This window comes from Acartia tonsa, chromosome 3, assembly GCF_053477335.1.
Source record: "Acartia tonsa isolate MP-2025a chromosome 3, ASM5347733v1, whole genome shotgun sequence".
In the NCBI taxonomy this organism is placed as follows: Eukaryota; Metazoa; Arthropoda; class Copepoda; order Calanoida; family Acartiidae; genus Acartia; species Acartia tonsa.
In genome coordinates, this window is record NC_137262.1 from 50,975,719 (window position 1) to 51,000,445 (window position 24,727).

The window sequence follows — 24,727 nt, forward strand, 5'->3', positions numbered from 1 at the left end:
AAAGGTCTTTTATAAATAAAAAGAAATCCAGCCTTTACTTAACCTAACCTAAAATAACCATGAAAAGTTGCTGTGAAAATAAAAAAAAATCTTTTAATGCCACCCACCATTTTACCTGAAGTTAATAGGTATACAATAAAATTCTTTTTTTTCTGTCACATTTTCAATAAAAAAATTTAAGTGCTACAAAAGTCATAAAAGTCATCAATCAGAATCCGCAATTTCAATTGCGGATTCGGATTCTTGGTTTAAAAATTGGGCGGATTCGGATTACCAACCTCAGTTCAAGCTATCTAGTTTGTCTACAAATAAGTCACCTCTTAACATAAACCTACCATAGCTAGGTCAATTAAAATTCACCAAAATGTATTTTGTTCTGCTACTTTTACTATAAAGGAGCCATCTTAACAGATTTGTTAATGAATTACCGATGCAAAGTCTTTTTTTTTCTTTGCCTGATTTCTAACTATTTATATCGAAGAAAAATGAATACGCATTAAAAATAATAAAACGCAGAACAGGGGTGTATATTCTGCATGGGATCCCCGGCTCAGGGGGGGGGGGGAAATAAAAAATAAGTGGTTGGAGGGGAAAAAAATGTAAAAATTAAGAAAACTGAAAACATTTTTTCCATTTCGCCCCCCTCCTTGGTTAAAAAGAACTAAAAAATGTGTGGTAGGAGGGATAAAATAAATAAAATATAGAATTCTTTAAATATTTTTCTATTTCCCCCCTTACTTTTTAAGAAAAATCTAGGGGGGAAAAAAATAAAAAATTTTATAGCAGGGGAAAAAAAATAAATCTTGTGCAGAATATACACCCCTGACGCAGAATGAAGTAAAATCAGTTTTAACAATTTAAAATCGATTAATTTTTATCCTACGTCTTTTCTAGATAAGGAATTATAATATAATTATTTTGATTTTGATCCTAAAAAACTAAGGAGGAATTTTATTTTAAGATTTTTGAAGATGTGTTAGTTCTTTTGAAATATTAAATACCTAATATAACAAGACGCCTTTATTTTTTTAGTACTTTGATAAACGATTCATAGGAGATAAGCAGAATGACAATAACTAATTTTTCTCCTAAAATTTACAACTAGTGGTTACGCCCTGAGAGGCCTCTAGTGGCACCTAGAAGTAGGGGGAGGTCGATTGTTTGTTTATGAACCATAAATATCAATTTATTATTTTTTTGGTGGGGGGGGGGGGCTATTTTGCTATTTGATGTGAATTATATTGGGAAATTATAGGATCCGTTCCACAAATTTATTTTTAATAATTTTTCAAGGCCAATAAGGATTTACCTTTACAATAAAATTTTACATCATGATCAAAGAATTGTAGGGAGATCAATTCTCTCGTTCTCATGTCTATATAATTTTAGAATAGTTGTTGATCGCATCGCATTATAAACAGCATTCCGCTGATATAAAAATGTATAATTGTGGCTAACCAAACTGATTTTAATATTATGATTATTAATTTTTTATATTTATAGAGAACTGGATATAATACGATACTAGGTATTCAAGATTTTCCAGTTTGGCTGATTTCGGGTTCTAATCCAGCGGATATTAACCGGTTTCGTAGCCATACTGGAAAAATCATTATTGACTTGCATTGAATATTTATTTTATGTTTAGATTGTGATGACTGAGTACAACAAAGCCTCGACCTACAAGATTGAAGATATCAACTTTGATATGAGTCCAATGTCGACTTTCCAAATGTATTCCGGTAAGTTGAATTTGAATCAAGGTTACGGCAGTCAACGTTTCTGAAAGCTACATGTTTTTTTATGGACAGTTTTTAGACACAAGTTTAAAATTCAGTATATCGTCGTCGTTCTGTCGTTTATGCTTAAAAGATTTTATTCTAAAATGAAATATCTCTTTATTTTTTGAAAACCAAACAATTGCTCTAAAACTCACGTTGTCCGATAGTGATGATATTTTTAATGCATTGCTACTTATGGATGTTGTCATACTTGTTTATCTAGGTGAAGAAATTACATTTAAAGATTACTATGCGCTGAGGTACAAAATTGAAGTGAAAGACCCCAACCAACCTCTGCTAGTTTACAGGTAAATTCATCCTATTCTTTTATAAAAAAAAACATGTCTGTCTGTTAATGCACTGAAGGATCTTGCTAACCCCTGAACCGATAAGTTTTCCTCAACTGCAGTTGCTTAAAGGTCTTGGAAAGGGTTGCAACTATTTTATGTGACGGCACCAATTAGAAATCGCCATTGGAATAGGTAACCCTATCTCTACCGCCCTAAATTGCCCCTAGAGGCTTCGTATCTAACACTACGTTTTTAACTAAAGACGCTGAGAGTTAATCCTAATGCCGCTATGTCAAGGGCCGAACGCCTTGACCCAAATAAAGGCGCTGATAACAGCTATCCTAGGATATGGTCTTGCAATCAAAGAGATCGTTGTCTTATGGACGTTTTGCCGCATCGCAATATCAAAACTTTCAGATAATCTTGTTCTTAAATATATATAATAATATATATCTCAGTAAATGTACATCAAACACTTTACATAAGTCTAAACTCCAAAAATTAAACTAATAGGTAATTTTACAATTTATTTTTAATTTATTATTAGGGAGAAGAGAAAACAAGCAGGCGAGGAAATCACAAGGGTTTGTTTTTTTAATCATTTTTAGTTGGTGTCAATTTTTCATACAATCTCCAAAGTACTACATTTTACGTGACCATTTCAAACTTCGTGTCAAGTCCAAAAATATTCAGAGAATGTAAAGATTAAAATTATTGGAATAGCGTTATTTTCGTCTATAAATCAACTCCTTGACAATTTAACTGTTGAAGATGCCTACAACTTTGCACATTATCTTTCTTGTTGTTTAGACTGTTATGCTGATTCCTGAGCTGTGCCGTATGACTGGCCTCACAGATGCTATGATCTCAGATTTCAGGTCTGTATGATAGTAAACAAATTTGGACAGGGAAATATGGTAGTGCGAATCGAGCGCTTGTCCAAAATCTGGTATGTGGAGATCGCTCTTCTATGAGTACTACTTAAATCCTTCTTTTACTGTAATACACATAGACATTCTCAAAGTCGGCTTGTCAGTGAAGAATGCTTTTCCTTTTATTCCCACAAGTATAATACGAATTTGGTTGAACCCGTGGCAGTTCAACAAATACCCACGCACGGTATTATATTGCTTTAAATTAAGAACAAATGTCTGGATATGATGTCCGATCTATATCATATAAGTATATCAAGTACATACGAAGGAAGATGGTTTTATAAAGTGTATTTATATTACAATTGAATCAATTAAGTATGAAAGATACAGGATAGGAGATAATAAACATAAGTAGTGTAGGACAGGAGATTGTTTTAAGTCCAAAGCTTCTAATTGTGCATAGTGTTAGGCCTCTAACATAAGACCTAGGCACAATTCATGCTAAGTACTAAGGAATCTAAATTTAAACTACAATGCATGCTAAATTAACCAAGATCATTACCTTTAAGCCAGGAGAGAAGAAAGAACTTAATAGTTCAAGAGTTAGTAAATAACTGACTGATTTTATAAGGTGCAAGCTATAAAGACACCTTATTACCCGGATTTAATTCTTCTCTGTTCAATAAAGTGTCTGTGTGTTAAGCTTGTGACGTAAATGTAGCAGGGGCTTTAGGTATACTTAGTTTTGCATAATTGTTACATGGTTATGTTATCAATAGATACAAAGTTTACTATAAACATATAACATTAGTTAATCACATATAGATTACCATAGATAGGCTAGTATTACTCATATATGGATGTATATTGGTAATAATAGGCCTGAAAAAGCATTAAAGTGCATTAAAATTGCCTAAGGGTTGACCACTTTAGCTGTTTCTTGTGTCCTGACGCACAAGCGATAATTACTCTAAAACAGTCAATCAAAAGTAGAATAATATTTCATATAGTACCAATTTATAGAGGGTATACCTAAATAAAGTGATCTAGATGCGAAGCATTTCTTTTAAAGATTTGTCTGTACGTTCAAAGTATTTTGAAATTTAGATGTCGCATCTCCAAATATAAAATACACGCCTAGTTATTAGGTCCTGAGCTTTGATTTGAGGGTTACAAAATCTTAGCGGGAAAAAACTATTTTTTGGGGGGTAGGAGGGGGGGGGGGGGTGAAATGTTGCATGTAGCGCCTAATACTTTTTATCACGTGACTAAAACTTGGGGTAATTACCCTTCCTAACCTATATATATTTTTTCAGGGAGAGAGGGGGGGACTAAAAATCCCAGATATTAGAAGATAAAACAACATATATAAAAACAATCATTTTCTTAATAAAGCTCACTAACACTCCCCAAAATTAATCCTAAATATTTCTTATTATTTTAGGGTTATGAAGGATGTAGCTGCCCACACTAGAGTAACACCTGAACAGAGACAGGCTGTAAGTTTTGTTAATGTTACGACGCTACCCTAAAATACTTATTGATTGGTATGTTTCTCGTACGTTTATAATGTGTATCAGAGATATGTTTGTTATAAACCGGAATTGTTGAATGTAAAGAAAGGTAATGGCAATTATTCTTAAATTATAAACCTACCACTTAAAAGAGCACACATAATTAAGACAGTTGAATTAATCTTAATGCACAGTATCATATTTTGATTTCTATTCTTTTCCCCCAAGTCTCTGAAAAAGTTTCTGAAGAATGTACGCGAGAATCCTGAATGTGTCAGACTACTTGGCCAATGGGGCCTTGAACTGGACGCAGAACCAATAAGGTAAATGTTTTTCAAGTGTCTGGTAGATAGATAATTTTTTTTGAAATTAAGTAGTTCTAGGTTATTATGTGTGCGTGTGTATTCATAGTTTCTTAATGTTTGGACCAGAGGGGTATATTCTGCACAAACATTTTTGGTATTATCCTCTTCGAAATATTTTTTTCAATTTTGAAATTTTGTTAAGTTCAAAGGTTCAAGTAAAATAACACGCCAAAACATAATCAAATGCTCTAAATTACGAAATTATTCTCAATAAAACTGTTTACTATATTAAAAGTTACAATCCCTTTTTCTAAATTAAAGTTTTTTATGGAATAGGTTTACTTTTGTGCCACAGCAGTTTGAACGCAACAAATTTTTTGATGATATAGCCAAAAAATGTCAAACATTTCAATTTTTTCTATAGAACTATGGCAGGGGTGTATATTCTGCACAAGATTTATTTTTTTTCCCCGGCTACAAATTTCTTTATTTTTCCCCCCCACTATTTTTTTCTCACCAAGTAGGGGGGGGGGAATTGAAAAATATTTAAAGAACTCTATATTTTATTTATTTTAACCCTCCTACCACACATTCCTTTTTTTTTATTAAGGAGGGGGGGGGGGGAAATGGAAAAAATGTTTTCAGTTTTCTTAATTTTTACAACTTTTTCCTTCCAACCACTAATTCCCCCCCCCCCCCCCCTGAGCCGGGGATCCCATGTATAATATACACCCCTGAACTATGGTGAAACTTATTTTTTTTTAAATTGATATAACGATATTAACATAACACAAGTATATTCACAAGAAAATATATTTAGAATATCTGCTGGAAGGTGCTTAGAATCACTTGCTCTCGTTAGTGCATACTCTTTTGTGTAAAAAGTTCTAGCATAATATTTTACCCACTATTAAAATATTAGTTTAATTCTAAGACGTTGTTAGCACCATTTTAACGTCTCTAGTATACTGATTCCTGGTTCTACTTATTGAGGCATTTTCTGGAAGCACCTTCAAATTTGTTGCTGATTAATTATGTTTCACTTAGGTTGATTGGCCGAACATTGGAATCTGAGAAGCTACTGATGGGAAATTCAAAACAGTTTACTGTCAATTTCAAGGCATTTCAATATTATTTTTAAATATATGATGTTTTGAAGCAAGCTTAAAGTATAATTCCGACAATGCTGATATTATTCGTTAAATAGTCACAAAATCTTTGTTTATATGCTCTAAAATTATTGCATCGCAAATAAAGGCTTAAAAGTAGTACAGCAACATTTTTGATTAACGAAATGGCAGAGAAGCCTGTAGTAAAATAGAATTACAACTCTAGAAGTTCATTCAGAAACATTCTACGATCTTTCAATGATTAAAGACGACTTTTATATAAGAAAAAACGCGGGGATGATAGATGGTTTTCAATTATAAGGAACTAGTGGCTTCGCCTCTAGGGGCTTCGCCCCAAGAGGTTTAATCAAACCAGTTTTTCTTATTTCAGATTTAAAAGAAATTTTAAAAATAATTTTTTTTTTGGGGGGGGGGAATCGACCCCACTATATTATTTTAGTTTTAAAAAGAATATGTTTTCATTTTTTGGGGAGGTTGAGGGTGTCCCTCTCACGAGATTGTTTAGTCCTTTGACACTGTACATGATTATTATTTGATCTGTCCTTAATATTTTATTCAAATTAAATTTTTTTGTTTGTATATGAATATTTAATACCTGTATTATAATACTGTTATTATTTTTACTTGTTATTTGTGTCATAAAATAAATATAAATAGAAAATAGTTATAAACCTTCTCGGGACCTATGAGAAGCTACCCTGTTAAGGAGATCCTGATCGGTTCAGCGGTTAGCGAGATCCTTCGCTTCAAACAAACAGACATCGTTCTACTTTGTATTTTAGACTAGCGGCTTCGGACCTAGCCTCTAGGGGCTTTGCTCCAAGAGTTTTGATCAACCTATTTTTGTGTTATTTAAATTTTAAAAGAAAAATAATTATAGATATAAAAGAAAAGAATGTTTTTTTTGGGGGGAGAGGTGGTATTTTTCATTTTTTGGGAGGGTTGAGGGTGTTCCACCCCACAAGAAAATAGCTTAAAACCATCACAGAACCAGTAGGTATATTCCCTGAAGAGTAGAGCCCAATCGGTTAAGTGGTTACTGCAGGGGTGTATATTCTGCACAAGATTTATTTTTTTTTTCCCCTGCTACAAATTTTTTTATTTTTTTTTCCCCCTAGATTTTTCTTTAAAAGTAGGGGGGGAAATAGAAAAATATTTAAAGAACTCTATATTTTATTTATTTTATCCCTCCTACCACACATTTTTTTTAGTTTTTTTAACTAAGGAGGGGGGCGAAATGGAAAAAATGTTTTTAGTTTTCTTAATTTTTACATTTTTTTCCCCTTCAACCACTTATTTTTTATTTCCCCCCCCCCCCTGAGCCGGGGATCCCATGCAGAATATACACCCCTGGGTTACTGAGATCTTAAGCTTCAGACAGACAGACATCGTACTACTTTGTATTATTGATTGTAAACTTTCATATCTTTTCAGATTGACTCAAATCTTACTGTTACACAACATATTTCAAAATTAAGTTTTATCTTAAATGATTTTTAAAATAGTAGAATCTTGTATAAATGATATTAAATATTTAGTGTGACTGGGGTCGAGAATCCACCAGCAATTCCTGTCTTGTCCCAGGTTATCTTTAGTTCACATGTAGAGCAGCTACTCTTTAACTTGCACATTTCTTCCCGAATGTCCAACAGTACACATGTCTGTAAGCCAGCAAGGGAAAATTCAAATTTGTAAATATGTACATCTGAAATATATGCCATGTCTTGATTTCTACCTCTAAATTTTTTAACGTATATTGACATGTCTTTTTTCAATTTTATGGGGAGGAAGATTATAATCTGCAGCTATGAATGAATGAAAAAGAAGTTGCGGGCGCAGTGATTCACCAAAAGGGGGTGGGGTTAGACGGGCCGTCCAAATTGTTAATATTTTCTTTAATCTATGAACACTTGGGCTGAGCTGTTTTTATTAGAAATAGCATCAATATAAGATGTGATATAATGCACAAAGGCTCTATTTTCTTATAAAAGCGAGAAGTTTGTAAACATCTTACTCAACGCACTAAATCGTTACAATTTTCATGAGAAATACGCATTTTATAAGGCATACAAAACGCTCTAATTTTCGTTATATTTAACATAATTTTGTAATTTTTTTGCTGGTTATTTCATTTTACATATACTTTTATCATTTTATCAAAAAAAAATCATCTTTTTAAATCATTTTTTGGAGAAATTAAAGCTTAAACTAAGGGATCTTTAAACGCAAAATTGACGCACTTAGAATTAATAATGCGTATTGAGTACAAAGGGGGGATAATTTCAAGACATGCATGTTCCAAAGATATCTTTTTTTCCATAAAATTTTAATGTTTAGTCCACCGGAGATTACCCTGAAAATCATATATCAATTTAGGAAGATAATTTTTGTAGAATAGTTACTGAATTTACAACTTTATGTACTCTAAAAGTATAGTTAAGATCAAAGGCGTGCAAAAGGTTGGTATAGGGGTTGTTTACACCACCCTTGTAAAATTAAGGGGGATGGATACACCTCCCTAGGTGTCCACCCATGTCCACCCTCTTGACAAGAGCCTACACCCTCAGATACACCCCTCTATAAATTCCAAGGGGGTATAAAGGAAATAAATTTACACCCCTTAAAATAAAGTGGGGTTGGGGGTGTTTAAGGAGGGTGTATTTAAGCAAGTCACTGATTCAGATAATTCTATGCTATCTATTTTTAGGTAAATTAATTACCAGACTTTACTAAAAAAATCTTGCAATATTCTGTACAACTTTTAATTAGTAAATTGAGACATGAGGAAACTCTCATACATATGTAGGGGGGGGGGGGGGAGTTAATGCAACCATCCCATAATCAATTAATCCAAATTTTGTTATGAAAATTGGCATGTGTAATCCTTAGTAGGTCTGTTTTTCAAAATTTAACAAAAAGTTAAGCTGAAGGGGGGGGGGGGGTTAAGGCAACCATCATGTAATCAATGCACAAATGGCACCTAGAATTCGAATTTCATTACAAAACTTGGCATGAGTAATCCTTGGTAGATCTTTTTTCCCAAAATGGAACAAAAATTTGGAAAAGTTATGGCTAAGGGCTGTTTGCTCAGCTGTTTAGCCATTTTTGGGCTATTTTCAGGGCAAATCCAGCAATAATTACGTAGGAATCATCCATTAGGGATAGGTTTTAAGGGGTGTTGAGCTGAAAAATACTACCAAAAATAGTGGCAGCTGGGTAATGGCTTATAAGGATATAAAAAATTGAATATTTCCATTGAATTAAACTTTTCTTAATTAACATTATAACTTTATGTCATGGACAAGGACATATTACTAAAAACACTTTTTTAATTTCTAGATTTCGCTGTCATAACAGCTGAAAACTGCCAAAAATGGCTGAGAACAGCTGTCAACAGTCAAAAGTATATATTGTAGATTAAATCATCCCACCATGAAAAAAATTTGAAAAAATTTTTGCCCCCAGTAAAAATGTGGTTGATTTAAGCAAAAAAATGCTAAATATTTTTTTCTGTGGTGCAATAATTGTGACCTCACGAGCACTTCAAAGTTTTTGAAATCTGCAAAAAGAATGTTTTTTTAGTTCTTTTGTGTGATCTCAATTTTAAAGATTTTTACAAAATTTCAATTCTAGTATGTCAATATAAACCTATAATTTACCATAAAAACATAATAACATATGAAGGTGTAGCAAGAAATCTGCAAAGTCAAATTCCATTTTTGCAGTTTTTCTTACCTAACTTAAAAAAAATTTTTAATTTTGTTTTTCTTTTAGATGCAGTAACTACTGGACCAGGTAGTTAAAAAATTTTAGCTCAATATATATCAATTTTGTCCACCTTACAGCACCAAACCCTCCTTTATTGATAAGAAGACCATTAATTTTATTTTATTAATTTTTAAAATACCACAAAAAAATTCATTTGGCAGCTTGCTAATGACCGCAGCTCAGCTGGGAGCGGCCAAGAGTAGAATGAGTAGATAGGGCTTGTGACGTGTCTCTAGGTAGGTTTTTAACAGTCTGTGTAACAGCCCCAGCTGCCAAATGGATGGACCCCCACTATTTATAGTAGTATTTTTGAGCTCAGTACCAATAAAAACCTACCCCTAGACATGTCACAAGCCCTATATACTCTTGATACTCTTAGCCGCTCCCAGCCATTTTCAGCCAGTTCTAGCAGCTGTTACAAGAAATTTTAAAAATGGATATTTAAAGCAAAAATATGTTTGAAAAAGTTGATTCTTATGCAATTAATGATAGTTTCGCCCTGAATATAGCCCAAAAAACGTCTAAATGACTGAGCCGCCAGCTGTTAGCCGTCACTTTTGCAACTTTTTGTTCCATTTTGGGAAAATATATGTACCAAGGATTACTCATGCCAAGTTTTGTAACAAAATACGAATTCTAAGTGCAATTTGTGCATTGATTACAAGATGGTTGCATTAAGCCCCCTCCCCCCCCCCCCTCAAACTTGAGTTAATTCCTTTAATGATCTTGATAGATATATGTTTATAACTTTTAATATATTTTACAATAGTTTTTAAAGTTAATGTTGGGAGGGAGATATATCCCAATCCTCTTTTTATAAAAAAAATTTTAAAATGTAATAAATTTCTTATGTAAAGTAGGTTTGGTAAAATCTTAATAAAATCACCCTTGATTTTAGTTAAAGGGGGCTGTTAAAAGTCATAAGTGGGGTGTCAAAAATTTAGTTGTTAATAAATTAATGGAATATAACCTGATATTATAAATTTAAAACATATTTTGATGTACAAAGAGAATAAAGGAACATGTATTACACTTTTCTTCATAGAAGAAATTGAATCATTTTTTATTTGTTTTTTTTTCAACACAAGGTTATTTGTGTATCTCTTGGTACAAGATACCACCATATTATTAGTTAAATCTATTTTTTTATGAATTAAGTGAATAAGTTTGTTAGACCAAGAGGGTAGAAACTCAGTAGATAGACAGACAGACGGGCAAGAAGAATTATCAAAGTTTTACTAAAATAGACAATTAATTAGATAAAATCCAATAGAGAACCTGTGAATGATCAGACAGACAGAGGGACAGGTTAATAGTAACAGAGAGTCTTTGAGGCATTAACAAATTACAATTAGGCTATACTAGATGATTCATTGAAATCCAAAAGAGAGGCAGTTAGACAGATAGACAGACACGTGGTGGGACAGACAGACAAAAGGACAGACAGACAGAGGGACAGACAGACAAATTGGTATTGCCTAAAACAGTTTGGCTGCTATATGAATCATTAAAACCCACAGTAGAAAAGAAATTCACATTAGTTTCTTATTTCGATACTCAACGCCCCCCCCCCCCCCTGCCCCACTTAAAGGGGTTTATTATTTCTTAATATCAATAAGTGACTTTTCAGCTTCATAAAATTGAATGTACTTTTTATTTCATCAATTTATCTTAAATAGAACGAAAGTTATAATCATTTTATTGTCTACAAGATATATGCTTTGAGTAAAAATCAACATAATTGTCAGTAAAAACGTCATATTTATGCATATTTACACAGTAAATAAATTTTAAAATTGTATTTTACTGTAATGAATAACTTAAGGGGGTTGTAATAAATATCAAAAACCTAAAAAAACCTAATTTGGTTAAATTAGTCCAAGTAATGATTGATTTAGTACAGTACGTATGAATAAGTTGTCAATTTCCTACCAGAGTCCTTGTGAATGTATATTAATTTTCATATTTACGTGTTCATATTCTGAAAGTTTTTTGGGTCACATTCGTCACCAATTTATATTGTTTAGTTCACCTGAAAAGCTGGCACGTGGTGACCACTGACAGGAACCAGAAGCTGGCTGAAGGGTTCATCAACCTGATGAAGACTCTGGCCCCGAAGATGAGCATTCAAGTCGGTCAACCCTCCCTCTCACTCCTCAAGAATGATGTAATCTATAATATTGTATGCCTTTGAGAGAGAAAAGACGTTTAGTTTTCACTTTAACAAATTCAAAAAAAAAAATTATTGCTTTCTCGTCATTTGTATTGCCATCGGGACATCTAAAACGTTGGTCTCCAAAAAGTTAGTCCGTCTGTCTTACTACACCTTTTACACTAAATAAGTAGCGCTTGAAGAATTTTTCAATCAGTTTCAAAATTATTTAATCAAGCCTAATTAAGCTATGACACTGAACGTCTTCAACTAGTCATTCATATGTCCGTCCTTTCTAATTGAAAAACCAAAATGAAAAAAACTGTCGACTTAAGTAATTTTTTTTCCAGAGATCTGAAACATTTGTGCAGGATATCCGAGCAAACGTGAATAACAACACTCAATGCGTTGTTATCATTGTTCCACAACAGAGAGAAGATAGGTAAACCGGTTTTTAGAATTTTGCTTCTTTACAATTTTAAAGCATTTCTTTGTTATAATTGTCCGTCCGTCATTTTATTATGAATTATATTGCTCTAATCGGTTGTCGATTTTTATCATGCTTTTTTGGGAAAATCTACGGAATTTTTTTTTCATGTTCAAAATAATCTTAATTAAAAGTTATAAAATATGAAGACAGGGGTATATGTTTGAATAAGATTTATTTTTTCCCCTCCCACATATTTTTTATTTTCCTTTAGCAGGGGATCCCATGTAGAATATACACCTTTGCTTGAGGTTTCTCATATATTAATGTTTGATTAGGTATGCAACCGTCAAGAGATTGTGCAATACAGATTTACCAGTTGCTTCTCAGGTCAATATTATTACTCTTAGATTATATTTTGTTTGTTCTTACTTCTGTTAGAGAACTAGTATTTTCACAACTGCTATAAAAATGATTTAGGCTACATTCAACTAAACCACATATTGTTTTAAATGTATGTTAAATATTAAGTTTTGAAATAGCACAGATATACGATTTATACATACCGTAGTTCATTTTTTAGAAACATATTTATTGATTAAGTAGTTATTAGTAATTACTGTCTTTTTTTATTTTGTCTTCCTGAATCACTAATATAGTTAATAATAACTTGTGTAACTTATAAAATTGTTATATTCTTAATTTCTGTAGGTTATTTGTGCGAAAACAATTTCGAATGAGAAGAAAGTTCAATCCGTTGTTCAGAAGATTGCTCTACAAATAAACTGCAAGGTATGTGTAGTATTCAATATTTCTCAAGCCATGGAAGAAGGGGGCATAGGGCTGGTTTACACTAGTCTCCAAAGTTTTTATAATGACTGTACTTTTATTCGTTGGCTTATCAACTTTGAACTTCTACAGAATTTTGATTGGTTGTAACATTTAGTTCAGTGACCAAACTTTTCAACCATTTATTGTTATCTACAGGGCGACCACTGCATACTATATATACTATTTATACTATATAGGATGAATTTGGATACTATATCATACTATATGACCAAAATTTACTATATATACTATATATTTTAACCTTTACTTGACCAAAATTTACTATATATACTATATAATATTACACTTATATAACAAAAAACTAATATTGTCAGTTTTGTGACAACGCCTCTTAAGGAGCATTTTGTCTTATTTTTACAGTAGGTTTTCTCCTATTTCTAGCCCCTGCGGGGGCTCAAAAGATACTGTGATACGACTAAATGCATAAAGATGAAGAAAATCCTTTAAAATATATTTTTGTTTGTGATTATGATATAAATATCAGTTATTTTTCATAGGTGAGGGGTAAGTTTTACCACTTTCGCTTACTCAGTGATTATTAGGCTAGGTATTAATGTGAGACTATAGGGTATTTGCCAATTTGGGACAAAAATTTACTTTTGGGTAGTAGTTCACTTATATTCAATATTTGTTTGGGTAAGTTTCCAGGTTCAGGTAGGAAAAAGGTGGTTTCTGGACAGGTAAAAAAATTGTAAAATTTAGAGATCATTTTATTAAACAAAATATGCATCTTTCAGGATGTTATTAACATATCTGAAGAAAAAAATTAAAATTGGCTTCAAAGTTCTGGTCCTGCAGGCCACCAGGTCAACTCTGGACTGGTAAAAATTCAAATTTTTTTGTTTGATGAGTTAGAGGTCAACCTATCAAACAGAATATGCATCTTTTTGGATGTTTTTAACATATCTGAAAAAAAATTGAAAATTAGCCCTTAGGGTCAAGCCCTGCAGGCCTCCAGGTCCATTCTGGACAAGTAAAAAATCAAATTTCTTATTTTAAGAGTTAGAGGTCAACTTATAAAACAGAATATGTATTTTTTTGGATCTTATTAACATATCTGAAGAAAATATATAAATCAGCCTCCTAGTTCAGGTTCTGCAGGCCTTTAGGTCCACTCTGAACAGGTAAACAATCAAATTTCTTATATGAAGAGTTGGAGGTCTATTTATCTAACATATTATGCATTTATTTGGATAATATTAACATATCAGGATCCAAGTTCAGGTTCATTCAGGACAGGTAAAAGACTCAAAATTTTTATTTGAAGAGTTTAAGTTCAGGCCTTCAGGTTTTCTCTGGACAGAGTCTACATGGAAGCCTGCAGCACCTTGACCTTGAGGTCAAGGGGAGGGGGGAAGTTCTGACACATTTTCGTAAACCTGGTATATAGGCTTTATCTTTGGACTGAGAGGATAGGTTATTAAAGATAAAATCATTCTTATATGATGAATTTTCCCAAGTTTTAAGATTTTTTGGATAGGCCTCCAGGATCCGGAGCTCCAGGCCTCCAGGTGGTCTCTGTACAGGTAAAAATGAAAAAAAATTTTTTAAAAGTTAGGATCAACTTATAAAACAAAATATGCTTCTTTTTTAATGTTATTCACGTATTTGATGAAAAAAAACATGCAATTTTTTTTTCATATGCTGACCTCTAACTCTTCAAAAAAAATTTTTTTCATTTCTACCTGTACAGAGACCATCTGGAGGCCTGGAGCTCCGGAACCTGGAGGCCTATCCAAAAATCTTAAAACTTGGGAAAATTCATCATATAAGAATGATTTTATCTTTAATAACCTATCCTCTCAGTCCAAAGATAAAGCCAAAATACCAGGTTTACGCAAATGTGTCAGAACTCCCCCCCCCCCCCCTTGTATTTTTTCTTCAGATATGTAAATAACATCTAAAAAGATGCTTATGGTGTTTTATAAACTAACCTCTAACTACATAAATAAGAAATTTTGATTTTTTCCTGTCCAGAGTCCACCTGGAGGCCTGCAGCATCAAACCTGGAGGTCGATTGTCATTTTTTCTTTAAACATATAAATAGCATGCATAGATAGCAGTCCAGAGTTGACCTGGAGGCCTGCAGCTCCTAAACCTGAAGGCCAATTTTATTTTTTTCTTTCAAATAGTTGGCCTAGAGAGGACCTGGAGGCCTATCCAAAAATCTTAAAACTTGGGAAAATTCATCATATAAGAATGATTTTATCTTTAATAACCTATCCTCTCAGTCCAAAGATAAAGCCAAAATACCAGGTTTACGCAAATGTGTCAGAACTCCCCCCCCCCCCCCCTTGTATTTTTTCTTCAGATATGTAAATAACATCTAAAAAGATGCTTATGGTGTTTTATAAACTAACCTCTAACTACATAAATAAGAAATTTTGATTTTTTCCTGTCCAGAGTCCACCTGGAGGCCTGCAGCATCAAACCTGGAGGTCGATTGTCATTTTTTCTTTAAACATATAAATAGCATGCATAGATAGCAGTCCAGAGTTGACCTGGAGGCCTGCAGCTCCTAAACCTGAAGGCCAATTTTATTTTTTTCTTTCAAATAGTTGGCCTCTAAATCTTCAAATAGAAAAATATCTATAACCTGTCCAGAGTGGACCTGGAGGCCTGCAAGACCAGAACTTGGAGGACTATTTTAATTTTTTCTTCATTTATGTTAATAACATCCAAAAAGATGCATATTTTGTTTTATAAGTTGATCTCTAACTCTTCAAACAGAAATCTAAATTTTTTTACCTTTCCAGATAGCCTGCAGCACCTGAACCTGAGACCTATCCAAAAAATGATTAAATATATGTGATATACTAACCAAAAGTAAACTTTTATCCTAAATAACCTATAATCTCACATTGATACCTTGCCTAATAATCACAGAGTAAGCCCCTTATATGTGAAATTGCTTTGATAACAGCTATGCTTTGAGTTATTATTGATGATGTACATTGTATATACTATGTATTACTAAATAATTCTAAGTCCGATACTATATCATACTATATGAGTTTAAAAAAATATACTATATATACTATATGCAGGGTGACCACCGTGTACTATATGTACTTTATGTACTATATAGTCAAAATTTTGTACTATATGGTACTATATGACAAACTAGGTACTATATGTACTATATGAGTTAAAATTTTGGTACTATATGAAATTTTTTTAATATTATTTTAAAACTTATTACCAACCAAAGTATTATAATATTGTTTATAATATTACAATGTACTTTCAGCTCTAATACATACTAATATAGAGAGTAGTGATTTGGGTATGTAAAGTAAAATTATAAGCTTTGAAATATGCAATGACTCTTAAAATCACCTTGATCATATATTTTTTTGCTTTAATGATTTTTATTATTTCTTATAAGATATAAAACTCTTTTTGTTCTTCATATTTTTATGATTGCTGAAGCGGCTGAATACATAGACTAAATTTTTAATTAGTGCTTTTCCTGTATATTGCTAGATGACCAAGTTAGGTTAAGTAAAGAATGCCCTGCTGGGTTAGGGTAGGACCTTGGAGGTGTATGTATAGTAGACCGACTCAAAATGCAAAAAAAATTGGCGCATTATTTTAACCCATTTCTTTTATGATATAATGACAATTGACACCAAAACAAGTGTTCTGGTAGCTTTTTTCAGCAATATGTCAATTTGATTTTCATAAAAAAAAAGAATTTTTGTTATGGCTTTATACACCTTCCTGAATTTGCTTTGAAGAGTAGGATCTACTGCAGTTCACGGTAAAATATTGCTGGTAAGCAATATTTCCAAAAATCTATGAATTTTAAAAGCTGCTAGCTTGTAAACGGCTGAATGTTCAGATCATATCCGCACACCATTTTAAGCGGCCTACGAAGGCCTACAAATAATCTGGAATAGCCAAGATCCAATTATGCACAGGGAAAGCTTCACTGAAGAAAAAACGCGTAAAATAGGTCTTTTTCGCGCATTTCTCAGCACTGCAAGATAATTATGCATTATTGATTTATGGTTATTCCAGATTATTTGTAGGCCTTCTTATGCCGCTTAAAACAGTGTGCGGGCATGATCTGTACGTTCAGCCGTTTGGCAGCTAGTAGCCTTTAAAATTTATAGATTTTTGGAAATATTGCTTACCAGCAATATTTTACCGTGAACTGCAGTAGATCCGAAGAGTATATTAAAGAATTTAAAAAAACGATTTTTAAAGATTTTGATCATAGAAAGGGCTATCCTCAAAAGACTGACAATTTTGGATGTTTTAGCAAAATCAGCAGATTTTGAGTTATTTAAGGATAACTTTTCATGGGTCAATATTTTTATAAACCATTTTTTGATTCTTAATCTACTCTTCAGGAAGGTAAATAAAGCCATACTTTGAAAGAAGAAAAAATTTCTCCTCCAGAGGGAACCCTTCCCTTTTTTATGAAAATCAAAACTGACATATTGCTGAACAAAAGCAACCAGAACACTTTTTTGGGTATCAATAGTCATTATATCATGAAAGGAACTGGTTGGAACAGCACGCCCATTGAATTATAAAAAAAAGGGTAATTCTGAGGTGAAATGTATAGGTTTAGATCCTCACTGTAAATTTTAAGTAATACCTTTATGTGCGACATCTTTAAAGGGAGTGTGGACATAAAAATTTCTCATCTGATTATCAAATCTTAACATTTTCTAAGCACATTTCACTACACTGATCAACCAAAAACGTCCTATTAACACTCACTGTCTACAAAGGGTTGAAACTCAGAGGTTATTTAAAATAATAATATCCTTTTTTATTGTGTTGGACAATAAATAACCCACTTTTGAGAATTAGTTTACACTTTTATCAGACTGTTTATAAATAAATATTGCACCTTTATTATTTACAAATTTTTGATTAAGGGGGGCCATCTAAAGTTACTTGGATACTAATAAAAAAACCTGTTTCTACCTTTGTTATTGTATTTGGTATTCAATAAAAATTATTGCTTATTTTATCAATTTCTAAGTAACTATACATTGGTTTAAAGCAAGGATTGTATTAAAAGTCAGCTTAACTGTTGTGAAAAATAGAGAACTATGTCAAAAGTTTAGTGTTAGCTATAGAAGGAAAAAAAGACATGTAACCGCACATTTATATAGTCCGGAAATTTTCCCCCAATCTTAGACATACTTTGATAATCTGATGAGAAATTTTCTCGTTCACAGTCCCTTTAATTAGGCAATAAATGTCCTTTTTTAGGACTTATTTGAAAAAAAGTCTTCTAGTGTTCGGTTCTTCCACCAACTAAAAAAAATGTTTAATGCTCCCTCATCATTTCACAAAAACCTTATTATTTCATTAAAAAAAGTCCTCAGTTTTAAGGAAAACTATTTTTGTGAAATTACTAGGAATATCCCATTTTTTGGGTGAAATTTCTTTTTTTGGGGGGGGGGGTTGTTAAGGGGTATTTCCTATCCCCTTTATTTGTTTTTTTTTCTCTGCGGCTTCGCCCCACACTGTGCTTTAAACCACCACATGAACAGTACAAATATTCTCTGAAGAGTAGAGCCCAATTGGTTCAGCAATTACTTTTTACTCACAAGAAAAATTTAGTGGGAGATATCATTTTTTTTTTTTTTTTTGAGGGGGTTAGGATTTACCAACCCCACAAAAATTGCTTAAAACCACTATATGACCAGTATGTATATTCCCTGGAGAGTAGTGCCCATTCAGTTCAGCAGTTACCAAATTCTTAATCTTTAGACGGACAGACATCAAGCTTCTTTGTATTATAGACTAGCAGCTAAGTACCTAGATTCTAGGACATCCCAGGACAATTGTTCAGTAGTTAAATAATGAGATCTTAAGCTTCAGACATAAAACCCTTACTACTTTATTTAATAAGATATATAGGTACTATTTTTTAATATTTGGTACTATTTGGTATTACTGCATAATTAGTTAAAATTTTGGTACTATATGGTACTATATTAGTTTAAATTTTGTGTACTATATGGTACTATATGAAAATTTTTATGTACTATAAATGTACTATATATTTGTAAATTTTGAGTGGTCACTCTGTATATGGATTAAAAAAATATACTATAAAAATACTATATTTTTTTGGTTTCGGAGTGGTCGCCCTGTATCTACGAAAGGAGTAGGTAATTTTTAGTATCGTCATTGGGGATGTATATCAATTTATCGGCCATTGTCTTATACCTATTCCTGCATAAAGCTTTGTCATAACTAGCTTTACAGAAAGAGTTACAATTGAAGTATTATCTTTAATATCTTGATAGATAAGATCTGTAGAAATATCATCCTGACTCTTCTCCCCTCACATAAAACTTTTTTAATTAGCTGGGCGGTGAGCTTTGGGGGTGCAAGATTCCAGTGCAGCACTTCATGGTGGTGGGTATGGACGTGTACCACGACCCTGCCCGCAAGAAGGAGTCAGTGCTGGGCGCAGTGGCCAGTGTCAACTCCACCATGTCAAAGTGGGTGTCTGTCTCAGAGTTTCAGAGACCTGGCCAGGAGCTGGTTGATGTTATGATGACCTGTCTGGGTAATAAATCATTATAATATCTAGTAGCGAAGCCATGGATATATATAACTGTATTTTGCTAACATTAACATAATTGTTTGTCAGTTCGTTCAGGGGGGGGGGGGGCGTTGTTTTAGCCAGCTATCATTTTAACTTTATTAAAGTACATCATGAAAATCTGGTGTAAGATCCATTTAATAATAAATAAATCAGCGAAGCCAATCTTCAATACCCACTGTTTTCTTTCCGCCAGTTTGTCTAAAAAAATTGAATATGATAGTCACTTCGAGAAGATATCTGTGCCTACTGCCTACAATATATTGCTTATTATCTGTAAATGATTTTGTTTCTAGGAAATCTGATTGCCACCTACAAAGAAATCAACGGAAATGCACCAGAGAAGGTAAAACAATTTACTTAAACAAGTGCAAAGTAATTTTTATTACAATAAGAACGCGTCCGTCCGCATGTACATTCTACATCCTATTAACGATAGTAAATTCAAGCATTTGAAACGTTGTAAAGAATTAAGGTATTAATGATTTTTATGCCTTTATACCTAGTCACTTATTCTACCAATTGAAAAAAATAATGCTATTTAATCATTTGTATGACATCCAGAATTATGGTCTAAACTTTGTCCGTCGCGTCCGTAACCTTTTTTTCTTGAATACATGTATTGTTTGAACTAAATTGGTGTACCTATTAAAAATATTGCTTTATCGCATCGTTTTATGTACCGCTTTCCATCGATATTAAATAAACTAATATTGTTTTTATGATCAATATTTTAATATTCGTTGACATTGCCTGTAACAGGGTATAGCTAAGTTTAACCAAGAACCGGTTCCAATCTACCGGATTTTAATCGGTTTCAAAGTTGTACTGGCAATGTGTTTAGATAATTCTGTATCGTGATGGTGTTGGAGATGGACAACTGGAGGCTGTGGACTTCTATGAAGCTGAAAGATGCCAGGTTAGTTCTGCAAATCCTGTTATATAAATTAGTAGGTTTTTTAGTTGGCAGCTTAAGATCTCAATATCTATTAAACCGTTTGAGTTCTCTATTTTCGGTAGGCTTCATTTAAGTCCTGTGGTAGTGTTAGGCCATATTATTGCCCCTCTCTTTCCATCTCTGTTGCTAGGGGCATAACCGCTAGTAGGATGAAATATGTTATTTTCTTCAACTAGTAGAAAAGTCGAAAGATTGAAAAAATAACTTTAAAAAATCCCGTACGTCCAGTGGAAAATTTTATTTCCTGTAAATATACAAACTTCCCCTTTGACGAAGCCCAATCTGTCCCACTGTGAGGAAGACGATTCCCTTTTCTCCCATCTCTTTTGAAGAGTTTTTCTTCCCCTTCCTTCCCTTTTTCTTTTCCCTTTATATGACGTCATATAGGAATCGTCTTCCTCACAGTGGAACAGATTGGGCTTCGTCGCCCCTCTCCCTCCCCCTTAAGGATTCATTCAATAGTTTTCACTCTAGTCTGTAGGTATGTATTTTACCCAACACTCAACTATCAATTTTATTACCTACTTTTAAATCTAGTTTTTTTTTATTAGAAAATGTTCAAGACCCTGCAGATCAATCCGGAATTCGCCTTCATTGTGGTTCAGAAGAGGTAATAATAATTTTTCGCATCTTTATAGATATTTTTCCTAGGGGACTGAAGGACAGGGTTAACAAAACTGGTATTGAATTATGAATTAATTTTACGATGCTAAACATGATTTTTCAGTACGGCTGATAACCTGTTCTGATCCAGCGGATTAAATTTTTTATTTTACACTGTATTTTTTTATGGCCGTTTTCGGTCTTTTTCTCTTATTGATTTAGTTTTTTTTACCAAGGAGGGGGGGGGGGGGGAATGGAAAAAATGTTTTCAGTTTTCTAAATTTTTACATTTTTTTCCCCTCCAACCACTAATTCCCCCCCCCCCCCCCTGAGCCGGGGATCCCATGTAGAATATACACCCCTGGTTTTATATGAAAAAAACTTTAATGTAAAGCATTTTTAAATACAATATCATCAACTGCGTTGTTGAGTTCAAAGGACAAAATAAAATAAAAGCATCAAATGCTGTAAATTGCAAAAGTACAGTAATTAAACTGTTTAAAATATTACAAGCTACCAACCCTTTATAAACATACATTTTTAATCAAAATGATATACTTTTGTGTCAAAACTTAACATGAACCTAGTATATTCACTAAAAAAAATGTCAAGGATCAATGCTGGAAGGTGCTTAAAATAACTTGCTCTTGTTCGTGGATAGTCCTCTTTTGATAGGTTTTTTTCATGACTGTATATTGATAATTATACAATAAACCGCTGTTTTATATCCTTTTCTAAAAGAAAATATATATATTTTAGGATAAACAGGCGGCTGTTTGAGATCAAGGGTAACAAATATGAGAATCCCGCTCCCGGCAGTGTTCTGGATCATACAGTCATGAAGAAGAACTTCCAGGATTTCATTCTTGTGTCACAGCATTCATCTCAAGTTAGTTAGTGGCTACGCCCCTAGAGGCCTCTTAACGACACGTGATGGATTGGGTTGGGGGTGTTAAAAATTCGACACTTCACTTTTAATTTTATCTTTGAAGGGGGAGGGATCATTTTTTTCCATAAATCATTTTTTTTGTAAATACACTCCCAAAACAGTTAAAACCATTTCCTGGACCTAAAAGAAGCTTCACTGTAAAGGAGAATTAAATCGGTTTAGTAGTTCCTTCGCTACAGACAAAAAATACTACTCCTTATCATAGGATTAACAGATTGTTATCCCTATAAAAGAAAGCTATCAGGCTTAAAGCAAAAGATCTTTTACTGAGCCATTATGTGTCCCAAATTTAACAATTCTTTTTCTTGGAATAATGTTTACCTGACTAACAAGCAAAATAAATTAGAAATTAAAATTTTGAGGTCACCACTAACGCAACCCCCTAACCCCATCCCAGGGTTTCGGATCCGGATCCGCAAGGATCCGCATATTTTTGAGTCCAAGGATCCGGATCCGCAAAAAAATGCGGATCCGGATCCTTGGACTCAAAAAAATGCGGAAAAAAATGGAAAAATCTACCTAAATTTATATAAAATCTCAGACCTTCTCTTGATGAGAGCCAATCTTTAAGGTTTAGGGTCAGGCTTGAAAATTGAAAGTATTTTTGACTTCGAATTAAAGAATAAATATTTTTGAAAAATTTGGTGATTTTATTTTTATTGTCAAGGATCCGGATCCGGATCCGCACTGACCAAATTTGGAGGATCCGGATCCGCAAAAAATCAATGCGGATCCGAAACCCTGCCCCCTCCATAATCGATATATTTCTAGAGCGTTGTAACGCCGACCCACTACGTGATTGTCAAGAACACGACAACATTCACTGTTGATCAAATTCAGAAGATCAGGTAGAAATATTTTAGACATTGCTAAAAATTACTAAACCTTTAGAAAGGTCTTTAAAACTGATTTAGTTGATTAGTATTTTTTTTCTCGTATTCATTCGAATCCGGTGGATAGGAACCGGTTCTCATCCATACGAAAAAAAACTATGTCTAGCATCGTATTATATGCAGCTTTCTACGAATATATGTACAATCATAAGATTAAAATCAGTTTTTTTAGCCTTCTTAGATATACATTCAACTTGTTATAAGGGTTTGCAATTAGGCTATAGAGTATAAAGGGATAATGGAAGCAAATTTTATACTTAGCCAATAAAGTAGATAATGTGATTATAAAACGTTGGATACCTCATTGGTTTGAAAATAAAGCTATAATGAATGCAAAATAATCTTGTTTGAAATTAAAAGTTATAATTTAGTTACAAGTTGACCCATCAGTATTTCAACTGGCCTGGAACCATCCGTGTACCTGCCCCCTGTCAGTATGCTCACAAGCTGGCCTACCAGGTATAGTTGTAGTTAATGCCAGTCCATAATAATATGCCTGTCTTTACGGTATTATTATTTACCAAAGGGTTGTATATTGCATGGGATCCCCATTACTTCTCATCTACAGGCAGATCGCCCGCAGCTAGGTAGGCTAGTGGCCAAGCGCTGCGGCTAGGCAGGCCAAGGAGCCGAGTGCCGCGGCCAGGCCGGCCAAGGGGCCGAGGCCAGAGTCATAGTTCTAAGTTTCATATAAAAATTATGATTTTTAAGTCTTGATATTTTTAACTACCTGGGAAGAAATTGAAATTCTATTAAATAGGACATGTCCTATAGATGTAGTTTAAACTATTGAACAGAAAAAAATATACAGTTCACTAAATTCAGGTTAAAATGAAATTCGTGCAACTACCCCTTAAAAAACTACATGGTAAAACTTTTTTTTGTTATAGATTGGCGAGTCTACAAGAGCACTTCCTCACCCCCTGCTTACCAAGAGATTGTTCTTCCTATAAAGAGCATGGTGACTGTTCTCAATATGGGGCTATTGATTATTATTAAACTTCTGGCAGCTATCAATAAGCCATGAATTATGTCTTACTTAAGGAGGAGATTTCCCACTTAACGTTTATTATGTATATTTGTATTAGTGTCTTCATTGTAGTCGAAGAATAGTGACAAAATTTTCAAGTTTTAAACCTAAATTATTTTTATAATCTATTTATATAAAAAAAGATAGAATTCTAAAAAAAAAAACTCAACAAAATGATTACTGTAGCACTGGTTAATTGTTAAATAAAACTTGAACACTGTAAATAGTAAACAACTGCTTAAATATGTACTAGTAACAACTCAACTTTAATGTATACGGTATTAAAATTAAAGTAATGGTTAACTGTTAATTAATCTGTCATTAATTATGATTTTGGATGTTTTTTGGTCTCTGAAAATTGTTTTTTTTTTGTTTTTTTGTACGATTATTTTGAAATGCAAATTATTTTCGTGAATATTTGTTTGTTTTTTTTGTTTCGAAATAAAGTCTTGGTAATAGTATATTTATAACGAAAAAGAGCCTATATCTTATACAAGGTTTAGAAACTAAATAAGTTCCTATATCCTTATAAAAATGTAACAGGATCGGCGGCTGTCTGACGTCTGTATGTATACCGAAGGATCTAGCTCGACTGACCATTGAACCAATATGGTTCT

General features: G+C 33.0%; 1 protein-coding gene across 2 annotated transcripts in view; it reads left to right on the forward strand.

Moving 5' to 3' along the window:
* The window catches only part of LOC145314518 (piwi-like protein Ago3), a 366,650-nt gene extending 342,125 nt beyond the window's left edge, over positions 1 to 24,525 (forward strand). For both annotated transcript variants that reach the window (XM_080154451.1, XM_080154453.1), the window contains exons 17-36: positions 1,649 to 1,742; positions 2,005 to 2,089; positions 2,619 to 2,655; positions 2,882 to 2,949; positions 4,391 to 4,445; positions 4,689 to 4,783; positions 5,813 to 5,885; positions 7,434 to 7,479; positions 11,691 to 11,830; positions 12,166 to 12,257; positions 12,581 to 12,632; positions 12,954 to 13,034; positions 19,437 to 19,641; positions 19,974 to 20,023; positions 20,522 to 20,596; positions 21,187 to 21,245; positions 21,998 to 22,127; positions 22,959 to 23,035; positions 23,452 to 23,539; positions 23,971 to 24,525. In XM_080154451.1, the coding sequence (XP_080010577.1) occupies positions 1,649 to 1,742; positions 2,005 to 2,089; positions 2,619 to 2,655; positions 2,882 to 2,949; positions 4,391 to 4,445; positions 4,689 to 4,783; positions 5,813 to 5,885; positions 7,434 to 7,479; positions 11,691 to 11,830; positions 12,166 to 12,257; positions 12,581 to 12,632; positions 12,954 to 13,034; positions 19,437 to 19,641; positions 19,974 to 20,023; positions 20,522 to 20,596; positions 21,187 to 21,245; positions 21,998 to 22,127; positions 22,959 to 23,035; positions 23,452 to 23,539; positions 23,971 to 24,033 (1,665 nt within the window). In that variant the 3' untranslated portion in view covers positions 24,034 to 24,525. The remainder of the gene's footprint in view (positions 1 to 1,648; positions 1,743 to 2,004; positions 2,090 to 2,618; positions 2,656 to 2,881; positions 2,950 to 4,390; positions 4,446 to 4,688; positions 4,784 to 5,812; positions 5,886 to 7,433; positions 7,480 to 11,690; positions 11,831 to 12,165; positions 12,258 to 12,580; positions 12,633 to 12,953; positions 13,035 to 19,436; positions 19,642 to 19,973; positions 20,024 to 20,521; positions 20,597 to 21,186; positions 21,246 to 21,997; positions 22,128 to 22,958; positions 23,036 to 23,451; positions 23,540 to 23,970) is intronic.
* The last annotated feature ends 202 nt before the right edge of the window (positions 24,526 to 24,727 follow it).